This window comes from Bubalus kerabau, chromosome 21 (genome assembly GCF_029407905.1).
Source record: "Bubalus kerabau isolate K-KA32 ecotype Philippines breed swamp buffalo chromosome 21, PCC_UOA_SB_1v2, whole genome shotgun sequence".
Taxonomy (NCBI): Eukaryota; Metazoa; Chordata; class Mammalia; order Artiodactyla; family Bovidae; genus Bubalus; species Bubalus kerabau.
The window spans coordinates 36383738-36405984 of NC_073644.1; the positions used below are offsets into that span (position 1 = coordinate 36383738).

General features: G+C 43.9%; 1 protein-coding gene across 5 annotated transcripts in view; it reads left to right on the forward strand.

The window, feature by feature from the left end:
* Positions 1-22247, forward strand: part of TMEM241 (transmembrane protein 241) — a 120573-nt gene that overhangs the window by 95542 nt on the left and 2784 nt on the right. For 3 of the 5 annotated variants that reach the window (XR_008706784.1, XR_008706786.1, XM_055559487.1), the window contains one exon: positions 11665-11729. Coding sequence is in view for 2 of the 5 variants with exons in the window: in XM_055559487.1 (XP_055415462.1) it covers positions 11665-11729 (65 nt within the window). In the remaining 3 variants the exon portion in view is untranslated. Of the gene's footprint in view, positions 1-11664; positions 11730-12069; positions 12205-22247 lie in introns of those variants that run through there. The other 2 variants (XR_008706785.1, XM_055559486.1) reach the window with 2 other exon arrangements.

A 22247-nucleotide genomic window follows, 5' to 3' on the forward strand; every position in this document is an offset into this window, starting at 1 on the left:
TCCCACTAACTAGCGTAATGAGCCTCATCAAGTGTACAATCAGATGAATAATTTTTCCCACTAGAGTGATCTTGGAAGAGATTGAAAGGATGAAAGGCAGAAGATTTTCCTGCCCCCCAGGCAGAGAGAATCATGAGGAAAGAAAACTGTGTGTTCCTCTCACCTCCAGTTTGCCCGATTAATCATCGTCAATTGCATCATATCCGACTCTGTGTCTGAAGAGAAGGAGACTGGGTCTTTGAGGAAGTCCTGGTGCTGCTGGCCGTTACATACAAGATCCTGGACTATAATAAAAAGACAAAGCCAATTAAAATCGTAATGATGAGTTAATATGATTGTTACTAATCAGGAAGGTGTTCAGAACAAATCAGATAAAACCCCACCTTGCTAAAGAATCCGTCTGCCAGTGCAGGAGACAGGGGTTTGATGCCTGATCAGGGAAGACCCCATATGCCTAGGAGCAACCAAGTCCACGCACCTCAACTATTGAAACTGTGCTCTAGAGCCCAGGAAGCTGCAACTATTGAGCCCACTTGTCGTGACTGTTGAAGCCCGCATGCCCTGGAGCCTGTGCTCCGCAACAAGAGAAGCCACTGCAGTGAAAAGCCTGCATACTTCAACTAAAGAGTAGCTCCTGAGCAACTAGAGAAAAGGCCTAGCAGCAATGAAGAATGAAGACTCCAGCATAGCCATAAATAAATGAATTAACAAAATTATTTCTTAACCTCCGCCCGCCTCCACCCTACCCCACCATGACATCCTAGGTGGCTCTAGGGAAATTGTGGTCAGCCAAACAAGGTAAAGCAGTGCCTTACCATCTCTCTGTGTCTTAGTTTTCTCATCTGTGTAACAAAGGGAAATCCTCTCCTTCAGAGTAGAATGTTGTGCATTGTGACAGACCAACATTCAACTGAAACAACTGGGAAAAAAACAAATCAATTGCAAAATATCATATTTTTAAAGAAATCAGAGATCTATGAAGGCAATGAGAACCAAATTAGATATATTTCCAGAGAAGGAAGACCCCTGCCTAGGTATTCTAAGTAACACAGGTTATTGTTTTTCCCAGAGTGGGGTTGGAGGGTGAAGGATAATTGTTGATTCTGGGTGTGGCCTAAGGATCTGACTTGGTACAAGAAGAGGAAATATTCTGTGGGAAGGAGAAACTAGCAGATCTTTTGGCAGTCGTGTGGAACTGGCTTGATGGGTTGGAAAGGAGAGGAGCCCCAAAGGAAAGTCCAGATTCCCACGAGACATTTGCTGAGCTCTGAAGGAGTTCTGGGGGATATAGGCTCACCCAGGGAGGCAAAGCAAAAGCTCATAATATTGGGGGTACTAGGAAATAAATTCTGTTTTTTTTGTTTGTTTGTTTGTTTTTGCAGCAGCATTCGAAATTTTTTAGCTTTTTATTTTATATTGGTGTATAGCCAATTAACAATGTTGTGGTAGTTTCAGGCAGACAGCAAAGGGACTCAGCCATACACCTACATGTATCCATTCTCCCCCAAACTCTCCTCCCACCCAGGCTGTCACATAACATTGGGCAGAGTTCCCTGTGCTATCCAGTAGGTCCCTGATGGTTATTCATTTTAAATATAGCAGTGTGTACATGTCCATCCCAAACTCCCTAACTGTTCCTTCCCCTCATCCCTGGCAACCATAAGTTCCTTCTCTAAGAGAGACAAAATCTTGCTAGAAAGAGGAGGCTGAAGCAAATATATGATGAGTCTTCACCTAAAGACTGTTGCCAGATTTTGAATCTACATGGGATGAGAAGCTAAAAAACTAAGGTCAAAATTTTTGAAAGGCAGAACTTACAGGAATGAGAAGACAGACCAAGCTCTTAAGCATAAGTCTTGGAGGGCCACACCTGAAGGCCTAGGTAAAGAAGAGGTGAATTAAGCCTTACTAGAGCTACGACCCATCTGATTCACTCATCCTTGATTATAGTTCCTTTATACACAGTGTTCGACATATAAAGTTGTAGAGGACTTCTCTGATGATCCAGTGGTTAAGACACCATGTTTCCACTGCAAGGGCACAGGTTTGATCCCCAGTCAGAGAAGTTCTGGATGCCGCTTGGTATGGTCAAAAAATAAATAAATAAAAAATCAAAGTTGTAGACATGTGAAGAGGCAGGAACACTGACTGATAAGTGGAAAAAAATACTGAGAATGTAAACACAAAGGATCTGGATTTTAGAGCTAGTGATAACTTAAAGTGACTATGAAGAATATGCTAAAGAAAATAGGAAAATACGAATTAAATGAATTTCATTTTGAATTGCATTGGAATCTGTAAAAAAAATCAAAGTTATTACTGAACTGAAAAATTATATGTCAAATTAATAACTTAATGGATGGACTTAAGAACAAATTGGACTTAGTGTTACAGAATTAGTGAAGTACAGAGAGAAAAAATTCGGAAGTACAAAAAAAAGCGTAAGAGACATGGAGGAAATTCTCAAAGTCTTCAGGTCAGTTGCTCAGTCGTGTCCAACTCTTTGCGACCCCATGAACTGCAGCACGCCAGGCCTCCCTGTCTATCACCAACTCCCGGAGTTCACACAAACCCATGTCCATTGACTCGGTTATGCCATCCAACCATCTCATCCTCTGTCGTCCCCTTCTCTTCCTGCCCTCAATTTTTCCCAGCACCAGGGTCTTTTCAAATGAGTCAGCTCTTCGCATCAGGTGGCCAAAGTATTGGAGTTTCAGCTTCAACATCAGTCCTTCCAATGAACACCCAGGACTGATCTCCTTTAGGATGGACTGGTTGGATCTCCTTGCAGTCCAAGGGACTCCCAAGAGTCTTCTCCAACAGCACAGTTCAAAAGCATCAATTCTTCGGTGCTCAGCTTTCTTCACAGTCCAACTCTCACATCCATACATGACCACTGGAAAAACCATAGCCTTGACTAGACGGACCTTTGTTGGCAAAGTAATGTCTCTGCTTTTGAATATGCTATCTAGGTTGGTCATAACTTTCCTTCAAGGAGTAAGCGTCTTTTAATTTCATGGCTGCAGTCATCATCTGTAGTGATTTTGGAGCCCAGAAAAATAAAGTCAGCCACTGTTTCCCCATCTATTTGCCATGAAGTGATGGGACCAGATGCCATGATCTTCGTTTTCTGAATGTTGAGCTTTAAGCCAACTTTTTCTCTCTCCTCTTTTACTTTCATCAAGAGGCTCTTTAGTTCTTCTTCACTTTCTGCCCTAAGGGTGGTGTCATCTGCATATCTGAGGTTATTGATATTTCTCCCGGCAATCTTGATTCCAGCTTGTGCTTCCTCCAGCCCAGCGTTTCACATGATGTACTCTGCATATAAGTTAAATAAGCAGAATGACAATGTACAGCCTTGACATACTCCTTTTCCTATTTGGAACCAGTCTGTTGTTCCATGTCCAGTTCTAACTTGCTTCCTGACCTGCATACAGGTTTCTCAAGAGGCAGGTCAGATGGTCTGGGATTCCCATCTCTTGAAGAATTTTCCACAGTTTATTGTGATCCACAAAGTCAAAGGCTTTGATATAGTCGATAAAGCAGAAATAGATGTTTTTCTGGAACTCTCTTGCTTTTTCCATGATCCAGTGGATGTTGGCAATTTGATCTCTGGTTCCTCTGCCTTTTCTAAAACCAGCTTGAACATCTGGAAGTTCATGGTTCATGTATTGCTGAAGCCTGACTTGGAGAATTTTGAGCATTACTTTACTAGTGTGTGAGATGAGTGCAATTGTGTGGTAGTTTGAGCATTCTTTGGCATTGCCTTTCTTTGGGATTGCAATGAAAACTGACCTTTTCCAGTCCTGTAGCCACTGCTGAGTTTTCCAAATTTGCTGGCATATTGAGTGCAGCACTCTCACAGCATCATCTTCCAGGATTTGAAATAGCTCAACTGGAATTCTATCACTTCCACTAGCTTTGTTCGTAGTGATGCTTTCTAAGGCCCACTTGACTTCACATTCCAGGATGTCGGGCTCTAGGTGAGTGGTCACACCATTGTGATTATCTGGCCTTGAGAACCCCATAAACCACTTCACTTCTCAAAGTCTAATATATAGGTAATTGGAGTTCTAGAAGGTGAGGAGGGAAGCAATGTATGAAGGAATAATGGCTGTGAATTTTCTAACACTGCTGAAAGACATCAACCCACAGTTTCAAGAATCTCACCAAACCCCAAACAAAAAATACAAAAAAAGTAAGTATCAGGACTTCCCTGGTGGTCCAGTGGCTAAAACTCCACATTCCCAATGCAGTGGGACTGGGTTTGATCCCTGGTCAGGGAACTAGATCACACATGCAGCTACTAAGACCCAGCACAACCAAATATATAAATAAATATTTAGGAAAAAAGAAAAGTAAGTATCTTTAGGCATATCCTAGTTAAACTGTTGAAAACCAAAGATAGAGAAAATCTTAAAATCAACCAGAGGAAAAAAACACCTTAAATTTAAAAAGTAAGTGACTTTTCAACTGAAATTATGAATACCAACAGACATGGAATGACATCTTTAAAGTGTTGAAATTTAAGGGAGAAATTAGATAATCTGAACATGCTATTCCTTTATTCTTACTTTATATTTGTTTATTTTTATTTATTTGGCTGCTCTGGCTTTTAGTTGCAGTATGTGGGATCTAATTCCCTGACAAGGGATCGAACCTAGGCCCCCTGCATTGGGAGCTCAGAGTCTTAGCCACTGGACTACCAGGGAAATCCCCAGTGTTGTTTTTCGATACCTGGAAAAATAATGGTGAACTGTGTATTTTAATGAGGTGATACCAGACACTGTTAATAGCTGTGCCTGGAGTTTAACATGATTTGTCTGTCATTAATAATTACACTGATCCTGGAATAAATCACAGGATTGATATTAAATTAATTCAGTATTTTAAAAACAGTGACCAGAGTTGTCAGCTTTAGCTGTGGTTTCTGTCTAATGGATTTGGAATAGTTTCTTTGGTCCTAGGCAAAAAGGAGAGCCTGCTCTCAGATTATACATTTTTGTTAGATTTACTCTTGAACCTAAAAGACAGGCGCGGCTGGTAACATTCATACATGAATCTGTGACACAGATGGACTCCAGGACGGTCTGACACATGTGTCTACAGTGTGTGAGAAAGCTGGAGTCTGCCTGTCTCTGGAGATGGGACAGCACCATCTGCACAGTGTTAGAGCTGAACAGTATGGAGCAGAATTCCTCACATTTTAGTGTGCATGCATCTCACCAGGGAAGGAAGGGCTGTTCCCTTCTAGAGGGTGCTCAGGCAGTCAGGGGTGGGGCCCGAGATCTGGCCTTTCCTCCAGGCTCCCAGATGGTGTTGATGGTAAGGGTGTATTAGACAGCTGTTCTTTCTGCCCACCACTTTCCCTACCTTCCACCAGAGAAATGTTCTTTCCTCCATTCCCACCGTGAAGTTCAAGGGTGAGCTTCCATGTTCTTACCTTACTCTGTTTCCCAGGCCATAGTCAGGTGGTTCAGGGACCAATCAGAATCTTCTCTGGCATTTTTAAACTTGGAACCAGAGAGCCAAGATCTCAGATCTTCTCAATGGAGATAATTGGTCAAAGAAGCACAGATGAGGGACCAAGGGTTTGTCTTCATGGTTCTCAGGTCTGGGTTCCAATGGTCCCTAATATATGAAAATTGATTTGAAAATCAACAACATCGTGACTTTTGGGGTTATATTAGCGGCTCTGATGATTGAGTGTATTTGCATAAAACATTTCAGACTTACCATAAGCAAGTCTCTGTTGCTGAGCCCTGGTTGGGGAGACTACCATTTCAGTAGAATTTGGCATGTGCAATGATAAGGGGTTATGGAAGCCCCTAGAAGCTTCTGATCCACTCGGATCTGTGAATGGCAGTCAGGGTCAGGAAAAGGTTTTTAGAAATGTATTTTTAGAAGGTGAGTAGGAATTGTTTGAGGAAGCCTATGAAACTGTTCTAAGTGGAGAGAACTTGCTGGGCAAAGGCAAGAGATGGGATGCAACAGTGTTTGAAATACTATAACCTGTTTACGTGGGAGGTGCCTGGCTGAAACTGGGGCAGTTATGGTGAAGGGCCTCATACACGTGCTGACATGGTCACGTTTTCCCTAGGTCATATGTATTTCAACAGACAACAACGGCATCAAAACAATAATAAACAATAAAGCTAAATTTCTGATTCTCTTCCAAATCCTTGACTCTGGCAGGTTCCCACTAACAACTGCTCCTCTTTATTTTCCTTTAAACAAACAGGAAATTTGTCTCGGGATCGAAATGAATGTTTAAAAAACAAACCTGATCTGCTTTAAATACCAAAATCTGTTTAAAGAACACAGAGGTTGTGACATGCGTTGACAAAGCCAGGAAGTTCAAAGCCCTGCCGTTGACACAATGTATTGAGTTCTGCTGTTGTTGGCAGCCCAGGCTGTGGCAGGTCCTGGTGTTTGTCATTCAGGTCTGCATGTGAGCAAGGGAGACATTCCTGAGACCACAGGACTCTTTCTTCTTTGGGGAAACATTTGTATTTTTTAAAATGCTGTTCGAACGCAAGAACAATAATTGGCAGTAATGGCTGCTACTCCCATCTCTTGAATGGCAAGTCCCAAGAGTAACTTGGAGTCTTTCTCATGAGCAGATTTTAGCCATTTTAAAGGTTAAAAAAAAAAAAGTTTATGCTTTTACTGACATCCATCTCCAGAATTTTTTCATCAACCTAAATTGAAACTCTGTACCCATTAAATGCTAACTTCCCACTCCTGTCCTTCTCAGACTCTGGTAAAATTCATTCTGCTTTCTACCTCTGTGAGTTCAGCTGTTCTAAGTACCTCCTATAAGTGGAATCATACAGTCCTTATCTTTGTCTGGTTGATTTCGCTGAGCTTAATGTCTTCCAGGTTCACCCATGTTGTAGCATATATCAAAATTTCCTTTCTCTTTAAGGCTGAAAAACATTCCATTGTACATATATACCAGGTTTAGCTTACTCATTCATCCTCTGATGGACACTTGGGTTGCTTCCAGATTTTAGCTATTATGAATAATGCTGCTGCAAACATGGGTTTGCAGATATTTGAATCCTGGCTTTTAGTGGATTCTTATTTTCAAAAAGGCTATATGGAACTCTCTTGGGGCCTCTCTGGCTGTGAGAGGAAGCTGACCTGGGAGTCAGAGCCTGGGCTCCACGGCTCCCTGACGTGAAGTCGCCAGGCCCTGAAGTCAAGTCACACACTGTCTCTGGGTCAGTTTCCCCACGTCTGAGCTTAGGGAGTTGATTGCACCTCTCAAGTTCTGCCCTCAGTTGTCTGTGCGTGGGACATTCAGTACCCAGACCTGCATAGTCAGCTATTCCTGGCTTCTATTTGTTCCTCAGTGGAATTAGAAGTGAAGTGGACTCTTGGCACAAGCAGATTTATCATTCACACTTTCCAGTGTTTTTGAGCAGCCCTGAAGGCCCATGGCATATGGAAAGCTGTCGATTTGCTGAGGCATGAATTTGAAGTTCATACAGGGTGAGGTCGGTGTGTGGGTAAGTTGGGCTGGACCCCTGCCCAGTGTCCGCCCCTCATTGAAGTGTGATCAGCTGCTATTCATCCCTTATACAGTGAGTTTTGTGAAGTGGTCGAACTTTGGTGACTGTGTGTATGACACACACACACACACACACACACACACATGGGTTGGGTCAGGAGGCGGGGGGGAATGAGAAATGCTTTTAAAAAGAGAGCTGATGGTTGGGGCTGGTTATGGAAGTAAAGAAAGCAGAGAAGGGATCTCCCTGGCCATCCAATGGTTAAGACTTCACCTTCCAATGCAGGGGGTAGAGGTTCAGTCCCTGGTTGAGGAGCTGAGATTCCCGCATGCCTTGTGGCCAACAAAATAAAACATAAAAAACAGAAGCTATATTGTCACAGATTCAATGCATGTAAGCACATTGTCACTTCAGTTGTGTCCAACTCTTTGCAGCCCCATGGACAGTAGCCCGCCAGGCTCCCTTGTCCATGGGATTCTTCCGGCAAGAATACTGGAGTGGCTTGACCCAGGGATCAAACCCATGTCTCTTATATCTCCTGCATTGACAGGTGGGTTCTTTATCACTAGCGCCACCTGGGAAGCCCACAGATACAATAAAGATTTTTAAAAAATGGTTCACATTAAAAAAAAAAAAAAAAAAAAAAAAAAAACCCAAACCCAGAAAGCAGAGAAGCCTAAGGAACTAAGGGTCCTTCTGGAAATAGATTAAAAAGTGGCTCATCTAACTCCCCAGGAGTGCTATAGAACAAACAAGGTCACTATAAATTCCTTACAGAAATAAGACAGATCTCTTTGTGAGATTTCACTGAGTGTCTCAGCCAGCAGAAAACTTGCTCCACGAGAGGGGAAAATATAGAGATGTTTGAAAGAGGGGCCCAGGAGAAAGGCAGGAGACCATGCAAACGTTTCCAGGAAGCGGCAGATGGAAAGGCACCAGTCTGGCTACTAAACCAACCTTATTTTCAAGTCAGGGCTGGTTTGAAAATTTTCAGAGGTGTTTTTCTTGGCAAAAGGTATGGTTAATAGGAACAAGCAGGCCAGCTGTCTATTTCACGGCAGACAAGATTCCTTCTGAGCCGAAAGAAACCTGCAGAGGGCTCGAGACGTAAGTCCTCGGCTGTGACTGTTGCAGGGCATGTGGGGCGTGACGGTGTCACAGAGGAGACTGAAAGTCATATGGAAAAAGCCACCAGAAGGACTTCCCTGGTGGTCCATTGGCTAAGACTCCAAGCTCCCAAGGCAGGGGGCCCTGGTTCCATCCCTGGTCAGGGAACTAGATCTGACATGCCACAACTAGGACCTGGCACCATGAAATAAATAAAAATATTTTTTTAAAAAGCCATTAGAGAAGCCAATCAGAGCAGGCCGTGTATGTGTATGTACATCCAGTCGTGGTGTGCAAGTGAAATATACAGTTACATTTGCCAAAGTTGGCAAAAAAAGACAAAAGCTGGTAAAAAGGGTAAAGGAGATGAAGATAATGGTGAAGAGTTAAGAAAGGCTTCAGAAATTTCATGAGTTGTTCCGTTAACGCCAAGCTGCCATAGCTAACCTCCCTCAGTACAACAGAGGCTTTTTCAGCAATCCTAAGAAATAAATCTCTGTTGGCACTCTCCCAGGAAACGTGCAGGAAGTTGCAAAAGTAAAGAGGGATTAATGAGATTAAGATTAACTTTGCTTGAGACTAAAGAAGGAAAGAGAAAAAAGTATGAGAAAATGATAAAGTAAGAATAAAAGGGAAGATGATAAAAATGGGCACAAATGAGATAGAATAATATTTCTATAAACTGCTGAATGTTAATGAATGGAAAACCTAGATGAAAATATTTTTGGAAAAAATGAAAATAACAAACTTGAATCCAGGAGAAAGAGAGGATTTGATTAGGACAGTGGGCATTAAAGGCCACTCCAATTAGGGCTTCCCTGGTGACTCAGATGTAAAGAATCTGGCTGCAATGCAGGAGACCTGGGTTTGATCCCTGGGTCGGGAAGATCCCCTGGAGAAGGAAATGGCAACCCACTCCAGTATAATTCCTGGGAAATCCCACAGACAGAGGAGCCTGATGGGCTACATCCATGGGGTCACAAAGAGTCGCACGCAACTGAGTGACTAACACTTTCACTTTTCACTTTCAACTAGAACCTCCAGGTCCAGGGGCGGTCAGGTCAGAGTGGAGACCCCAGTAAAGACCGTCTTTATCCTTCACCAAAAAAGAAGCAGGAAGGCTGATGTATTAACTTATGTGGTTTGTATAACCTTGTTTCCAAAACTCGACAGTCGCATTGCAAGATAATGCATTTTAGGCCCACTTCATTTCATTTATGACCATAGATGCAAAAGTCCTAAATAAAATGTCAAACAAGAAGAGGGGAGGATGGGGGAAGAAGAGCTACTCTTTGAGGTAAAAGCTCTTTAAGATAAAAGCCAGCACTCCGTTTTCACTTTGAGAAATGTTTCCTCTTGTCCTTTGCGTTTTGCTTTGCAGCTGTCTCTCTGACTTTGTTGTCACTTCTTTTTTGTTCCTGAAGACACCACAGGTTCTTTTTTGTTGTCAAGGTTTTTAGCTGCAAATTGATAAAGGGAAGCAAATAGAAAGTGACCTTAAATGAGTGAACTATTACAAAGGTTCTAAGATCTCACAAGATTTCTATACTGAGAGTTCCAGGTTTATATTTCCAGACTTCTTTTTGAGACGGTAAATGAGTGAAGATGAGACTCATCAAACATACTGCCTCCTTCTTCTTTTTTAAATTGTCTAAAAACATGTTTGGCTGCACTGGGTCTTTTTTTCAGTGTGGTCTTTCTCTAGTCGTGGTGCACAGGCTCAATCATTGTGGTTGCATGGGCTTAGTTGCCCCACAACACATGGGACCTTGGTTCCCTGACCAGGCATCGAATGCATGTCCCCTGAATTGGAAGATAGATTCTTAAACACTGGACCACCATACTCCATACTCACTTCTTCTGACCATCTGCTTGCTGCCTTGTTCCCATCTTGAGACCTGACGAGGCCTCCAAGACAGGACATGACATTCCTTTGAGCGAGATGGTAGTTGATATCTCCGAGGACACACAGCCTGAGTGACCTGTCCTGATACAGCCTGCTTTTTACTTCTTCTCATTGCAGAGAAGCAAGTTCTTAGGGTAACTTTCCTCACAGAAGCTGCTTTGCATTCCAGAGTGCAGAATCCTGGGAGGAAAAAAAAAAATCTCACCTGAGCTGGCATTTCAGAGTTGGTCTTTGGTTCTCAAAACTTTTTGTGTCAACTTTTTAGAGGCATCTTGGGAGTCTGAGTCCCGTTACTGCCACTTCTAAGAGGTTTTTTTTTTTAAATTTCTAGCTCTGAGAAATGTAGAGTAACTCTTTTCTCTCCTTTGCCTCCTGTGTTCTGCTCAGTCACTGCTTCAGTCTGACTGTGTGTGACCCCATCTATCATAGACCATCAGGCTCCTCTGTCTATGGGATTTTCCAACAAGAATACTGGAGTGGGTTGCCATGCCCTCCTTCAGGGGATCTTCTCGACCCAGGGATCAAACCTTCATCTCTTTTGCCTCCTGCGTTGCAGGTGGGTTCTTTACAGCTGAACCGCCAGGGAAGCCCATTTACTGGCTCCTAGATGTTTGCAAATAATTAATGATTTCATTGCTCCCTCTCTTAGGAAGAACCTGGTTTCTCAGAATGTGTGCATTGGGCCAGAAAGACAGGGACATTAGGACAGGGCGAGAGACAGTGCTGTTGACGAAGGTGGGTTGGCAGCTTGGTTTTTAGCTGGAGGATCTGGGAATGGGTAAATGGATACCTCTGACCTTGGGGGTTCTTGTTGTGCAGCTGAGACAAGATAGAAACAGGTATTCTTGCTCTGCTGTTGCCCTGGAGAGAGAGGAGTGCGATCTTAGCTGTGTGCCTCCTCTTTTGAAAAAATTGGAAATTAAATGCTTCTTTGAAGATTCTCATCTCAAAATAGACAAGGACTTAGCATTTTCCGTGAAACACCAGGGACTAGGAAGTGTGTGGAGGTGGGAAAGACAGAGTGGGAAGACATAGCTGATGTCTGGGATCTGAACTGCCACCAACTAATGGCTTTGGAGAAGGTCCCCAAGGTCCTGCTGCTCTGATGACCTTTTGCTGAAATTGTTTCTGCAGGTGATCACGTCTGGCTTATCAATGTTGCTGTTTGATACAATTCTGACCAGGGAAACCATGGGATGGTAAGTCTTTTAGCAGAGAGAGGAGAGGAAAATAAGTTCTTTGGATTTCCTTGGGATACTAATATTTGCTGTCCAGTGTTAGTGTGTGTGTTTGGGGTGTATGTCCTGCTGCTGCTGCTATGTCACTTCAGTCGTGTCCGACTCTGTGTGACTCCATAGACGGCAGCCCACCAGGCTCCCCCGTCCCTGAGATTCTCCAGGCAAGAACACTGGAGTGGGTTGCCATTTCCTTCTCCAATGCATGAAAGTATGTCCTATGGACATATAAATAAACATACATTCAGAAGAGTGCTTATATCATGAATATTTTCACAAACTGAATATATTGTATCTGGTACAGCCAGCATTCAGGAAGCAGAGCCTCACCAGGACACCTTTCAGCCGCTCATCCACACAAGAGTAACCACTGTGGGTGAACCACTAATTATGTGTGTATATATAACTATAACTGTAACTATAAATATGTAACTATAACTTTAACTGTGACTATAACTATGTTTGTGTTTCTTCCTTTGATCCTTCAATTCATTTTTCTCTTAGACAAGCTCCAAACCATCCTCGTTTAGAATGCACTCACCCACTTGCTTAAAGACAGTACTGCTTCTCCCTCCCATATTTGAGCACAGAACTGAAGAAGTCAGGGAGTGAGCCCTGGGGACACTGGGTGGGTAACAGAAATTGCAAAGGCCCTGAGGTGGGAGAGTGCTTGGTTTGCTCAAGGAGCAATGTGACCGGAGCAGCTTGCTGGACGAGAGTGGTAGGAGATGAGGCTGGAGAGGTAGTAGGTGGTTGACCATGTGGGTTCTTAAAGGCCATTATAAGGGCTTGGCTTCACCATGAGTGGAGGCGGGGAGGAGTGATCCAAGGATTTTGAGCAGCGCAGCCACACACTCCTACTTTAAAATCACGTTCCCTGGTCTGCTGTGTGGAAGGTAAGGTGGTAGGGTTCTGCACCTGAACCCTGTTCACAGAATGCTGATCGGTGACTGACCACATTAAGACTTTGATCTACTCCAGCTTACTAATACTCAAACCAGCTGACATGATGATCACCAAGGGTCGTGGTTGTCATCTTCAAGGAGGGTGAAGGTGAGGTGGGGAATGATGGTGAGTTTAAACTGTTAGGACTGCTGTTGCTCCCCTCAATCAATGGGCATGCTATTTTGGGGGGTATATACTTTGGTAGGGCTTCCCAGGTGGCGCTAGTGGTAAAGAATCTGCCTGCCAAATGCAGGAGACATTAGAGACATGGGCTTGATCTCTGGATCAGAAAGATCCCCTGGAGGAGAGCATGGCAACCCACTCCAGTATTCTTGCCTGGAGAATCCCACGGACAGAGGAGCCTGGCGGGCTATCTTCCATAGGGTTGCAAAGAGTCGGACACAACTGAAGCGACTTGGCACGCACGTTTATACTTAGGTATTTTATTTTATAATTTTTGGCTATGCTAGGTCTTGGTTGCTGCGTGCAGGCTTAGTTGCCCCGTGGCATGTGGAATCTTAGTTCTGGGACCAGGGATCAAATCCACGTCTCCTGTATTGGAAGGCGGTTTCTTACCTCCAGACCAACCAGGGAAGTCCTATACTTATGTATTTTAAATCTATATAGTAACGTATGCTATTCGCACCATAAGCAAGGTAGTCAAAACTACCACAATAGGCAGCAAAATTGGAAGGCAGTCAGTGTAGGGTTGACTTAGGAAAAGGACGGAGAGTCATCAAGACTGTTGCTTAACAAGTTATAATAGAAATATATCAAAAATGGATAAGCAGAAGGCACAGATCATCTACCTAATTTAAAGTGACAATCCTTGGCCAGTTTCCAAACCCAAGTCAATTCTCAGAATCAGAATCCATCAGCTGAGGAGAAGATCAGTTCCTAATGAATAAAGATTCAGTAGGAGACATTTGCGACAATACAGAAATGCATCCAGCAAAAAATATAGATCCTCTGTTTCCATGGTCTCCACTTGCCAGAAGTCACACGCGTTTGGTCTGATGGTGAGGACAATGCACTGTTTGGCCAGGGAAGTCTGTGCGGAGGGAGGTGGGCTCTATTATTTATGAAGTGAAACCACGCTGAGTGGTGCTTGTCGAGCCGAGCCTGCCGAGCCTCTCAATGACCCGGACCTGGGTCAGTCCTTCCCAAGTCTTCACCCAGCTTGCCAGCTGCTGGCCTGGTGACCCACAGCTTTCCTTTCCTATGACCACGGCTACCTGCTATATGGCCTAACTCACTAATGCAGAACCTTAAGGAGAATAATTCGTGTTGGTTCTTGTTACTTAATGTCTCTTAACCTCAGTTTTAAAAAGAAAAACAAGCCTAGGTCCACTTGAAGTTATATAATGCTTATTTCCATTCCAGTTTGAATATATTGTTTGGCAATACCCGCCCCCACTCCCAGCACCAAGGATGGCACTCCAGAACTGAATTGCAGACAAGTTTTGGAGGTTTTTACATTTCTTTACCAACATGATGGAAAGAAAAGCATTTTATTTAGTTTTGCTAAAATAAGGCATAGTCCTAGAAAATCCATATTTTTTTCTCATGCTTGTTGTTGTTTAATTGCTAAGTCGTGTCTGACTCTTCTGCAACCCCATGGACTATAGCCTCCCAGGCTCCTCTGTCCCTTGAATTCTCCAGGCAAGAACACTAGAATGGGTTTCCATTTCCTTCTCCAGGGGATCTTTCTGACCCAGGGATCGAACTGGTGTCTCCTGCTTTGGAAGGCGGTTTCTTTACCACTGAGCTACCAGAGAAGCACCTCTCTCGCTTGGTATGAGAGTAATCCTAAGGGTTGGCTTCCTCCACCACCTCCCCCAGTTTTTGCATTGGTTTTCACATTGGACCTGCAGAACTGCTACCTTTTGCTCCAAGGCCACAGTGCAGGTTGATGGGGCCAGCACTAGGCCCCATGTGTCCAGGGCAGCCTCCTGTCCCCCAGGACAGCCTCCTGTCCCCCAGGGCAGCCTCCTGTCCCCCAGGACAACTTGTAAATAATCCCCCATCTTGTGCTGTCATAGCTGCCCCCCCACCCCCGCCCCAACTCACACACACACACACACACACAAATGGTATCAAGTTTAAACATCAGTATGAGGTTCCTGCAGGATGAATGTGAGGGGCAGGGCCAGGCTCTGGGAATACTATGATGAGGAAGTCCAAGAGTCAACTTTGCACCTCCTGTGGCTTTGGGCTGGAAGGGGTTTGTTCAATAAACAGATATTTCCTGGGACCCACTATGTGTCAGGGCCAACTCTTGGATAAAAGTGAAAAGTCGCTGCCCCTGGGATGTCAGTAGTTACTTATCTTCCTGCTTGGTGTTAGTTGCTCAGTCATGTCTGACTCTTTGAGACCCCAAGGACTATAGCCCACCAGGCTCCTCTGTCCATGGGATTCTCCAGGCAAGAATACTGGAGTGGGTTGCCATCCCCTTCCCTTCTCCAGGGAGCAGGTCTGTATCTAAACCATGCACACTGACAGAAATGAGTCTTTTTGCTCATGGCATTCTGTGAAAGTGGTTTTCAGCTTCTCTCAGGAGCCCCTAATGGGGCACTTCCTGCCCTAAGAAGAAAAATGGAAGGAAAAGAAAAGTTAAGAAATACTTCTACGCCATCCTCTTCCTCCTTCTCCTAATCTCTTCTCTCCTTTTTTGTAATAACTAACCATTTATTGAGCAACTACTATATTTCAGACATTTTCATATTAATATTATATATCTCATTAACTTTCACAGCAACCCTCCAAGTTAGCCCCCATTTTAATTAAAAAAATTTTTTGGCTGTGCATAGCATGTGGGATTTCTGTTCCCTGACCAGGGATCAAATCTGTACCCCCTGCATTTGAAGCAAGGAGTCTTAACCACTGGACTGCCAGGGAAGTTCCCTAGTCCTGTTGCAAAGATGGAGAAGCTGAGGTTCAGACATTTAACTGTTTTTTTCCCCAAGATTTTAGAGCTACTAGGTGATTGGAAGAAAGGAAAGGAAGTATTACTTGCTCAGTCATGTCCGACTCTTTGCCACCCCATGGACTATAGCCCATCAGGCTTCTTTGTCCACAGGAGTCACCAGGCAAGAATACTGGAGTGAATAGCCATTTCCTCCTCCAGGGGAGCTTCCCAATCCAGGGATCGAACCCAGGTCTCTTGCATTGTAGGTGGATTCTTTACCATCTGAGGCAACCTCTAATGTTTCTCTTCCCACCAGTGTAATCATTTATAAGAAGTATCTGGATTCAGCAGCAATACGGAAGGAGCGTTACCCAAGACACATTGGCCCTATTTCTTGTTCAGAGACTAACACAGTGAACTAGGAATGTCCAGTAGAGCATTTTTAGGAAAAGGATCTCACTGCCTTGGATTTTTAATACTATAAGTTATATTTCTGTGAATTAACAAAAAAATATGTATTGAGTGACTGTTGTATGCAAAGCATGTGGAAGTCATTAAGGAGCACAAGACATCATCCAGCCCTTGAGGAGTTTTCAGGAGAAGTCATAAAGATAATTTCTGAGGTAGGATAGTAACTGTTTTTTGGAAATATATTTTTGGCTATGCCACTACCATTGGCATGTGCGATCTTTCCCAACCAGGGATCAGGCCTGTGCTCCCTGCATTGGGAGTGTGGAGTTTTTGTTGGTGGTGGTGGTTTTGTTTTTTGTTTTTAAGCCATTGGACCACCAGGGAAGTCTTGGATAGTATTTGTATGCACAGTGGGTGTGAAGAACAGAGGAGAGAGAGAGGCTGGGGTGATAGGGAGGGGCTTGAAACTGGACCTGATGCAGAAGGGAGAGGCTTAGCCAGGCTGTGGGTGGAGGAGGACTTGGTCCCTCTGGCCCTGGGAAGACAGGGAAGAACAAAGGGGCAGAAGGTGCCTATGGTGAGACTTAGCAATTTGGAACTAGAGCTGGGGCGGGGGGTGGGAGCTGACCTTACAGTCCCTCCTCCTCCCCCTCACGTGTCCTCCCAGGAAGGCAGGACCCAGATGGTGGGCAGGTTGACGTCCAGAAACCCAAACTCCAAGGTATCCCAGTGCATCCTTGAGACTGATCCCCCAGTTTCTGTACCTTAACCTTCATCTAATATCATGGCATCTGGTCCCATCACTTTATGGCAAATATGGAGAAAAAATAGAGTGACAGACTTTATTATCTTGGGCTCCAGAATCACTGTGCCTGGTAACAGCAGCCATGAAATTAAAAGACACTTGCTCCTTGGAAGAAAAGCTATGACCAACCTAGACAGCGTATTAAAAAGAAGAGACATCACTTTGCTAACAAAGGTCCATATCATCAAAGCTACGGTTTCTCCAGTGGTCATGTATGGATGTGAGAATTGGACCGTAAAGAAGGCTGAGTGCCAAAGAATTGATGCTTTTGAACTGTGGTGCTGGTGAAGACTCAGGAGTCCCTAGGACAACAAGAACATCAAACCAGTCAATCCTAAAGGAAATCAACCCTGAATATTCCTTGGAAGGACCGATGATGCTGAAACTGAAGCTCTAATGCTTTGGCCACCTGATGCGAAGAGCTGACTCATTGGAAAAGACCCTGGGAAAGACTGAGGGCAGGAGGAGAAGGGTGCAACAGAGGAATGAGATAGTTGGATGGCATCACCAATTCAATGGACATGAATTTGAGCAAACTCTGGGAGATAGTGAAGGACAGGGAAGCTTGGTGTGCAGCAGTCCATGGGGTCACAAAGAGTCAAATACAACTGAGTGACTGAACAACAGCAGCATTTATAGTGACTATCTCAATTCTTGATGGCATTTTTTTTTTCAAATAATTCTCATTGACTATATTTTGTACATAATTTCAGAATGAACTAAAAAAAAAACAAAACCTAGGTGTTGAACTGAGTGTAAGAAGTAAGTGTGAGATGCTCTGCAGTGGGGAGGACGTGCTTAGTCTGAAGGTTCCCACAGCCGTCTGTGGGAGCTGTGCCTACAGGCTGTCCCACATCCTGTGGACTTCATGGTATGCCCTGAACACGATGGAAAGAAGGGCTGTGTGTACCCAAGTCAAGGAAACAGCATGTGCGATCATTGCAAAAGGAACCTTGACTTTGGAATTTCCTGATTCTTGAGAACTCTTGAGTTTAAGGATGGTGTGTTTTCAGCCTCAAAGAATTTTCCGACCACAAAGTGAACCACCAGAAGAGGAGTGTCAGACTGTGTTTCAGATTTCCTGCCTTTTGCACAGGGCTGGTCTGCATTGTCCATAGACTGGGTGTGTTCAAGCTGTGACTGGGTGACCAGCTAAACGGAGCCTGGGCAGGAATCCATGGCCCGTCTCTGCCCCGTGGGAGCCTAGACTGATCAGAAGTCACAAAAGGCTGTTTGGTTTGGACCGACTGTGTTTGTCTGCATAGTTATCGTTTCTTTTTTTTTTCCCCCTTTGATTTTCAAATTTCAAATTATTCAACATTTAGAAATCAGGTGGTTTCCCTGTAAAAGTCCAGATCTCCAGATTCTTTCAAAAATATGGAGCAGCTGTTAAGTTGGGCCTGCACGCCCACATGGCAGCAGTTGCTGGAGTGGGTGGAGGTGAGTAGAAGCTGTACAGCCACCCCCCTGCAGTCCAGCTGAGGCTGAGGACCCTGTATCCACTGACACCCTCATCTCCATTGCTTGTATGTTCATTCATTCTACCAGAAGTGCTTACTGGGTTCTGTAGACACAGTTCAAGACCCCAGCGAGGTCACCATCTAGGAGACCAGGGTACATGTCATTGTCCATCTCCTTGGATGGGCAGCAGCTTAGATGCACAAAATAGCTCATTGTCTGAAGAAGGTTTTTCACCCTTGGTGCTGTTGACCTCTTTGTTGTGAGGGGCTGTCCTGTACCACATAGAATTTTTAGCAGCAAGCCTAAGCCCCACCTCACCAGGTGCCAGTAACACTCCCTCAATTCCAACAACCAAAAAACATGTCCAGGCTTTGCCAAAGGTCCTCTCATTGGCAGAATCACCAGAGTTGGGAGTCACGGATCTAAAAGTTTGTGGTGGTTCGTGGAGAAAACATCATTTGAAATTTCAGCAAGATCTTAAAGAACTTATTTCCTCATTAGAGATTTGGATCAGCTCCAGGCTCAGGTCCTTGGCAGCCCCTGCCACCCCCTCTGTGTACCTCCATCAGCAGGTACCACAGGAAGTGACAGATGTGCACTTCCTGCCTACCTGCTGGCTGAGGATCCTCCCAGAAAGGGTTGTTTCATTCACCTTTCCATCTCTCTGTCTGGCACTGTTAGCGCAATCAGTGGGTCCTGTACTCAAGAAAAATGATAAACCCACACCCCCAATGTTGGTCAACTTTTAAAGCCTTTCATTAAAAGCAACTGCTCTTGTCCAGCTATCTTATCTTCTTTTTAACGACAAAAGCCCAGTATTTTAATATCTATTGCAAGCTCGGTAATTTAAATATCCAGATTCGTATTTATTGTTATTTGTTTTGAAATTAACAACATTCTAGGTTATGTATCTATTGCAAGCTCGGTAATTTAAATATCCAGATTCGTATTTATTGTTATTTGTTTTGAAATTAACAACATTCTAGGTTATGTATCAATATGAATTCCCAGTATTCCAAAATTTTGGCAAAGGGAATTCAACACATTCAAAAAAAAAAAAATTCTGAACTGTGAGTGGTGTTTCTGTCAAGTAGAATTATTAATAGTTGTTGGTGCTTCCTCTTTGAATGCTCTTTAGATGAGGAGAGTGGCTTTTCCCTGGAAAACAGTTTAAGTACAAGGAGAGAAAGGAATCACCAAAACACAGCCTCTTTGTTTGTAGGATTTGGTGATCAGCTTCTCGTTTGTGCTCATCATTCACTGGGCTTGCCATTGACCCTGGGTTACAAACATGGTGGTCACTTCAACTTGATCCTAGTCTCAACCTCACCTTTAGAGAATGGTCTTATATCGTCTCTGAGTAAAGATGTCTTTGCCTTTAGTTTTAGGGGAATGCTCAGAGACTGCCTAAGTCTATTTGGAGGAAGAGTGAATTTCGGAGTGAAGAAAGAACTTCCTCCAGCATACCCCAAAGTGCAGCTAGGATCACAGTGTCTGCAGTTTTTCAGCAGAACTAAGAATCTGAAACCTCTTCTTTAAAATGCTGAGAAAGGCCTTCTGAATAACTACACTCATTACCTTTCCACACAGAGTAATTAATCAGATTGTGAATCGTCACAAAGCAAGTCCCCAGGGGAGTGGTGCATTTATTTTGGTGAGGAAAAGAGAGAAAAAAATAGTTTGGAATCCAGATGGGAAAGTGGGGAGCAGGTATAAGAATTCCATCACTCATTGAGCAAATATTTATTGGGTATTGTGTTAAGTGCTAGGCCTATAGCTGAGAAAAGGATACAGTCTCTGTCCTCAGTCTGGAAAGTTCCATAGGAATTCATTGAATCACCACAATAATAAATGTAAGTTCGAGATGGGGCCTTTGGCTCCTGATAAGAGAGAAGAGAAAGAGTGGAGAGACGCCGAAAATAAATAACCCCCTGGAAGAGAATTGAGTGATGACTATTTCTGGCTGGCTCTGCAATCTGAATGTTTATGCCTTCGTTACATGAAGTTTGTTCATTTCGGGAATGATGGGGATTACAAGATTTGCAAACAGTTCAGTAAAGCTCTGACTTAAACAGCTGTAATGCTATTAAGATTCCTGCACCCCGTGTCAGCGTCTCCCGCTGTTTAGAAAACACCATCAAAGCTCACCTCTCTGGCGCTCTTCAGGGTAAACGGAACCTGGTTTGTTTTCATGTCAGCATTCTCTAAAGCCGCTCGGTGTTTTATTAAATCGCTAAACCAAAGCGATGCAATGCAAGGTTATTACACTGCAGCATTGTTCTAAGGCTGGGGGAGGGAGGGTGGCAAAGAGCCAGCCGAAACCCTGTTCTCCCCGGTGATTAAGGAAGATTAGTGGAAATGATTGACCCCCTGTTGCATTTGCAGAAATAAAACTCTTCCCAAGTCGGAGTTCTGTACTGATCTCGCGTTAGGTCACGGTGACTCTGTGCTCATCCAGGGATTTAAGAAGACGGTGTGTGTGTTCTTAAAGGAATGCAGAAGGAAACAGCAGGTCGGCTTAGAAGGCAAAACTGGGTCTTTAGAGGTGAGCCTGTGTGCAGAACAGGCTTCCCAGGTGGCTCAGTGGTACAGAATCTGCCTGCCAATGCAGGAGACGCAAGAGGCGCATGTTCGATCCCTGAATTAGGAAGATCTTCCCTGGCGGAGGAAATGGCAATTTTGCCATTTCATTTCATTTTCAGTATTCTTGCCTGGAAAATTCCATGGACAGAGGAGCCTGGTGGGCTACAGTCCATGGGGTTGCAAAGAGTTCAGACACAACAGCACACATGCGTTGTACAGAACAAATGGGTTCCCCTCCCTGGGTCCTTCATCCAAAAAGAAGAGGTGATAGAACCCACCAGCATCTAGGTCTGTCCCAAAACTACACCGGGGACAAGCCCAGTGGGGTCGTATTTAAAAATACCGTCTTTTGGAACTTGGTCCCCAGTTTCTCCCAGAAGCAATGCTATAAATGATGAGTATAGATCTAGGAAAGTCCTCTGAAATCTGTTTGGTTTGTAGCAAACTTCAGCTACATTATTATGAACTCAGTGTGTGTTAGAATTCATTGACTTATTGGCATTATTTGTAATACTTCTGATTGGGGAACTAAGATCCCACATGCCATGTGGCGCAGCCGAAAAGAAAACCCAAAAAAACCAAGAAACACCTGAGCACAGTTTGAACTCAGCTTATTGTTTTCCTGTTCCCACTTAGTTCACTTGGAAGTGGTTCATGGTAGATGTTATCTTTAGGTCATAGTCACCCCCATAGGTGACTTTTTTCACTGAGAACAGAATATACACGGCCTAAGTGTATCTCATACATTTGATGCCTTAGACATATATTAGGACCGTGGAGGTACCACTACCCAAGTATGAGTGTGTTGTGTGTGGGTATGTATGAGGAAGAGTGCGATGCTGGGGTTAAATGGAGAAAGAAAAAAGGAAGAAGGTGGCATCAGAAGGGCTGTTGGCACCTCTGAACAAGAGCACTTTATCCTCAGGGACCCCCATCACAAGCCTTTACTCATGGCCCAGCCCAGGCCTCAGAGGTGGTTTGGGGGAAGAATGATGGGGGCTTCAGACAGACACTAGAGTGTCTAGTGAGAAGTTTAAAATAGAAAATGTGCAAACCCTCGAATGTGTTACATTTTAGGCGTGTAAAATCCACCTCTTTCTCACAGTCTTCCGTTCTGGTGTTTTTCATTTTCATTTTCACTGACCATAGATCTTTCTGTTCTGGTGGGAAATTCATGAGTCCCCATTTGTATTTTGTCTTTAAATGTTCTTAGTCTAAATGAAATAAAAGGACTCAGAGACTGTCAGTAATCATAGGCTTATGGATACATGCATGGTTTCTTATCCACCACTGTAGCAAAATGCACCACTGGGAAGCCCTCCTCCTATGTTTGGGCCACAGAGCAGTAAGGAAGTGCAGCCAGCATCAC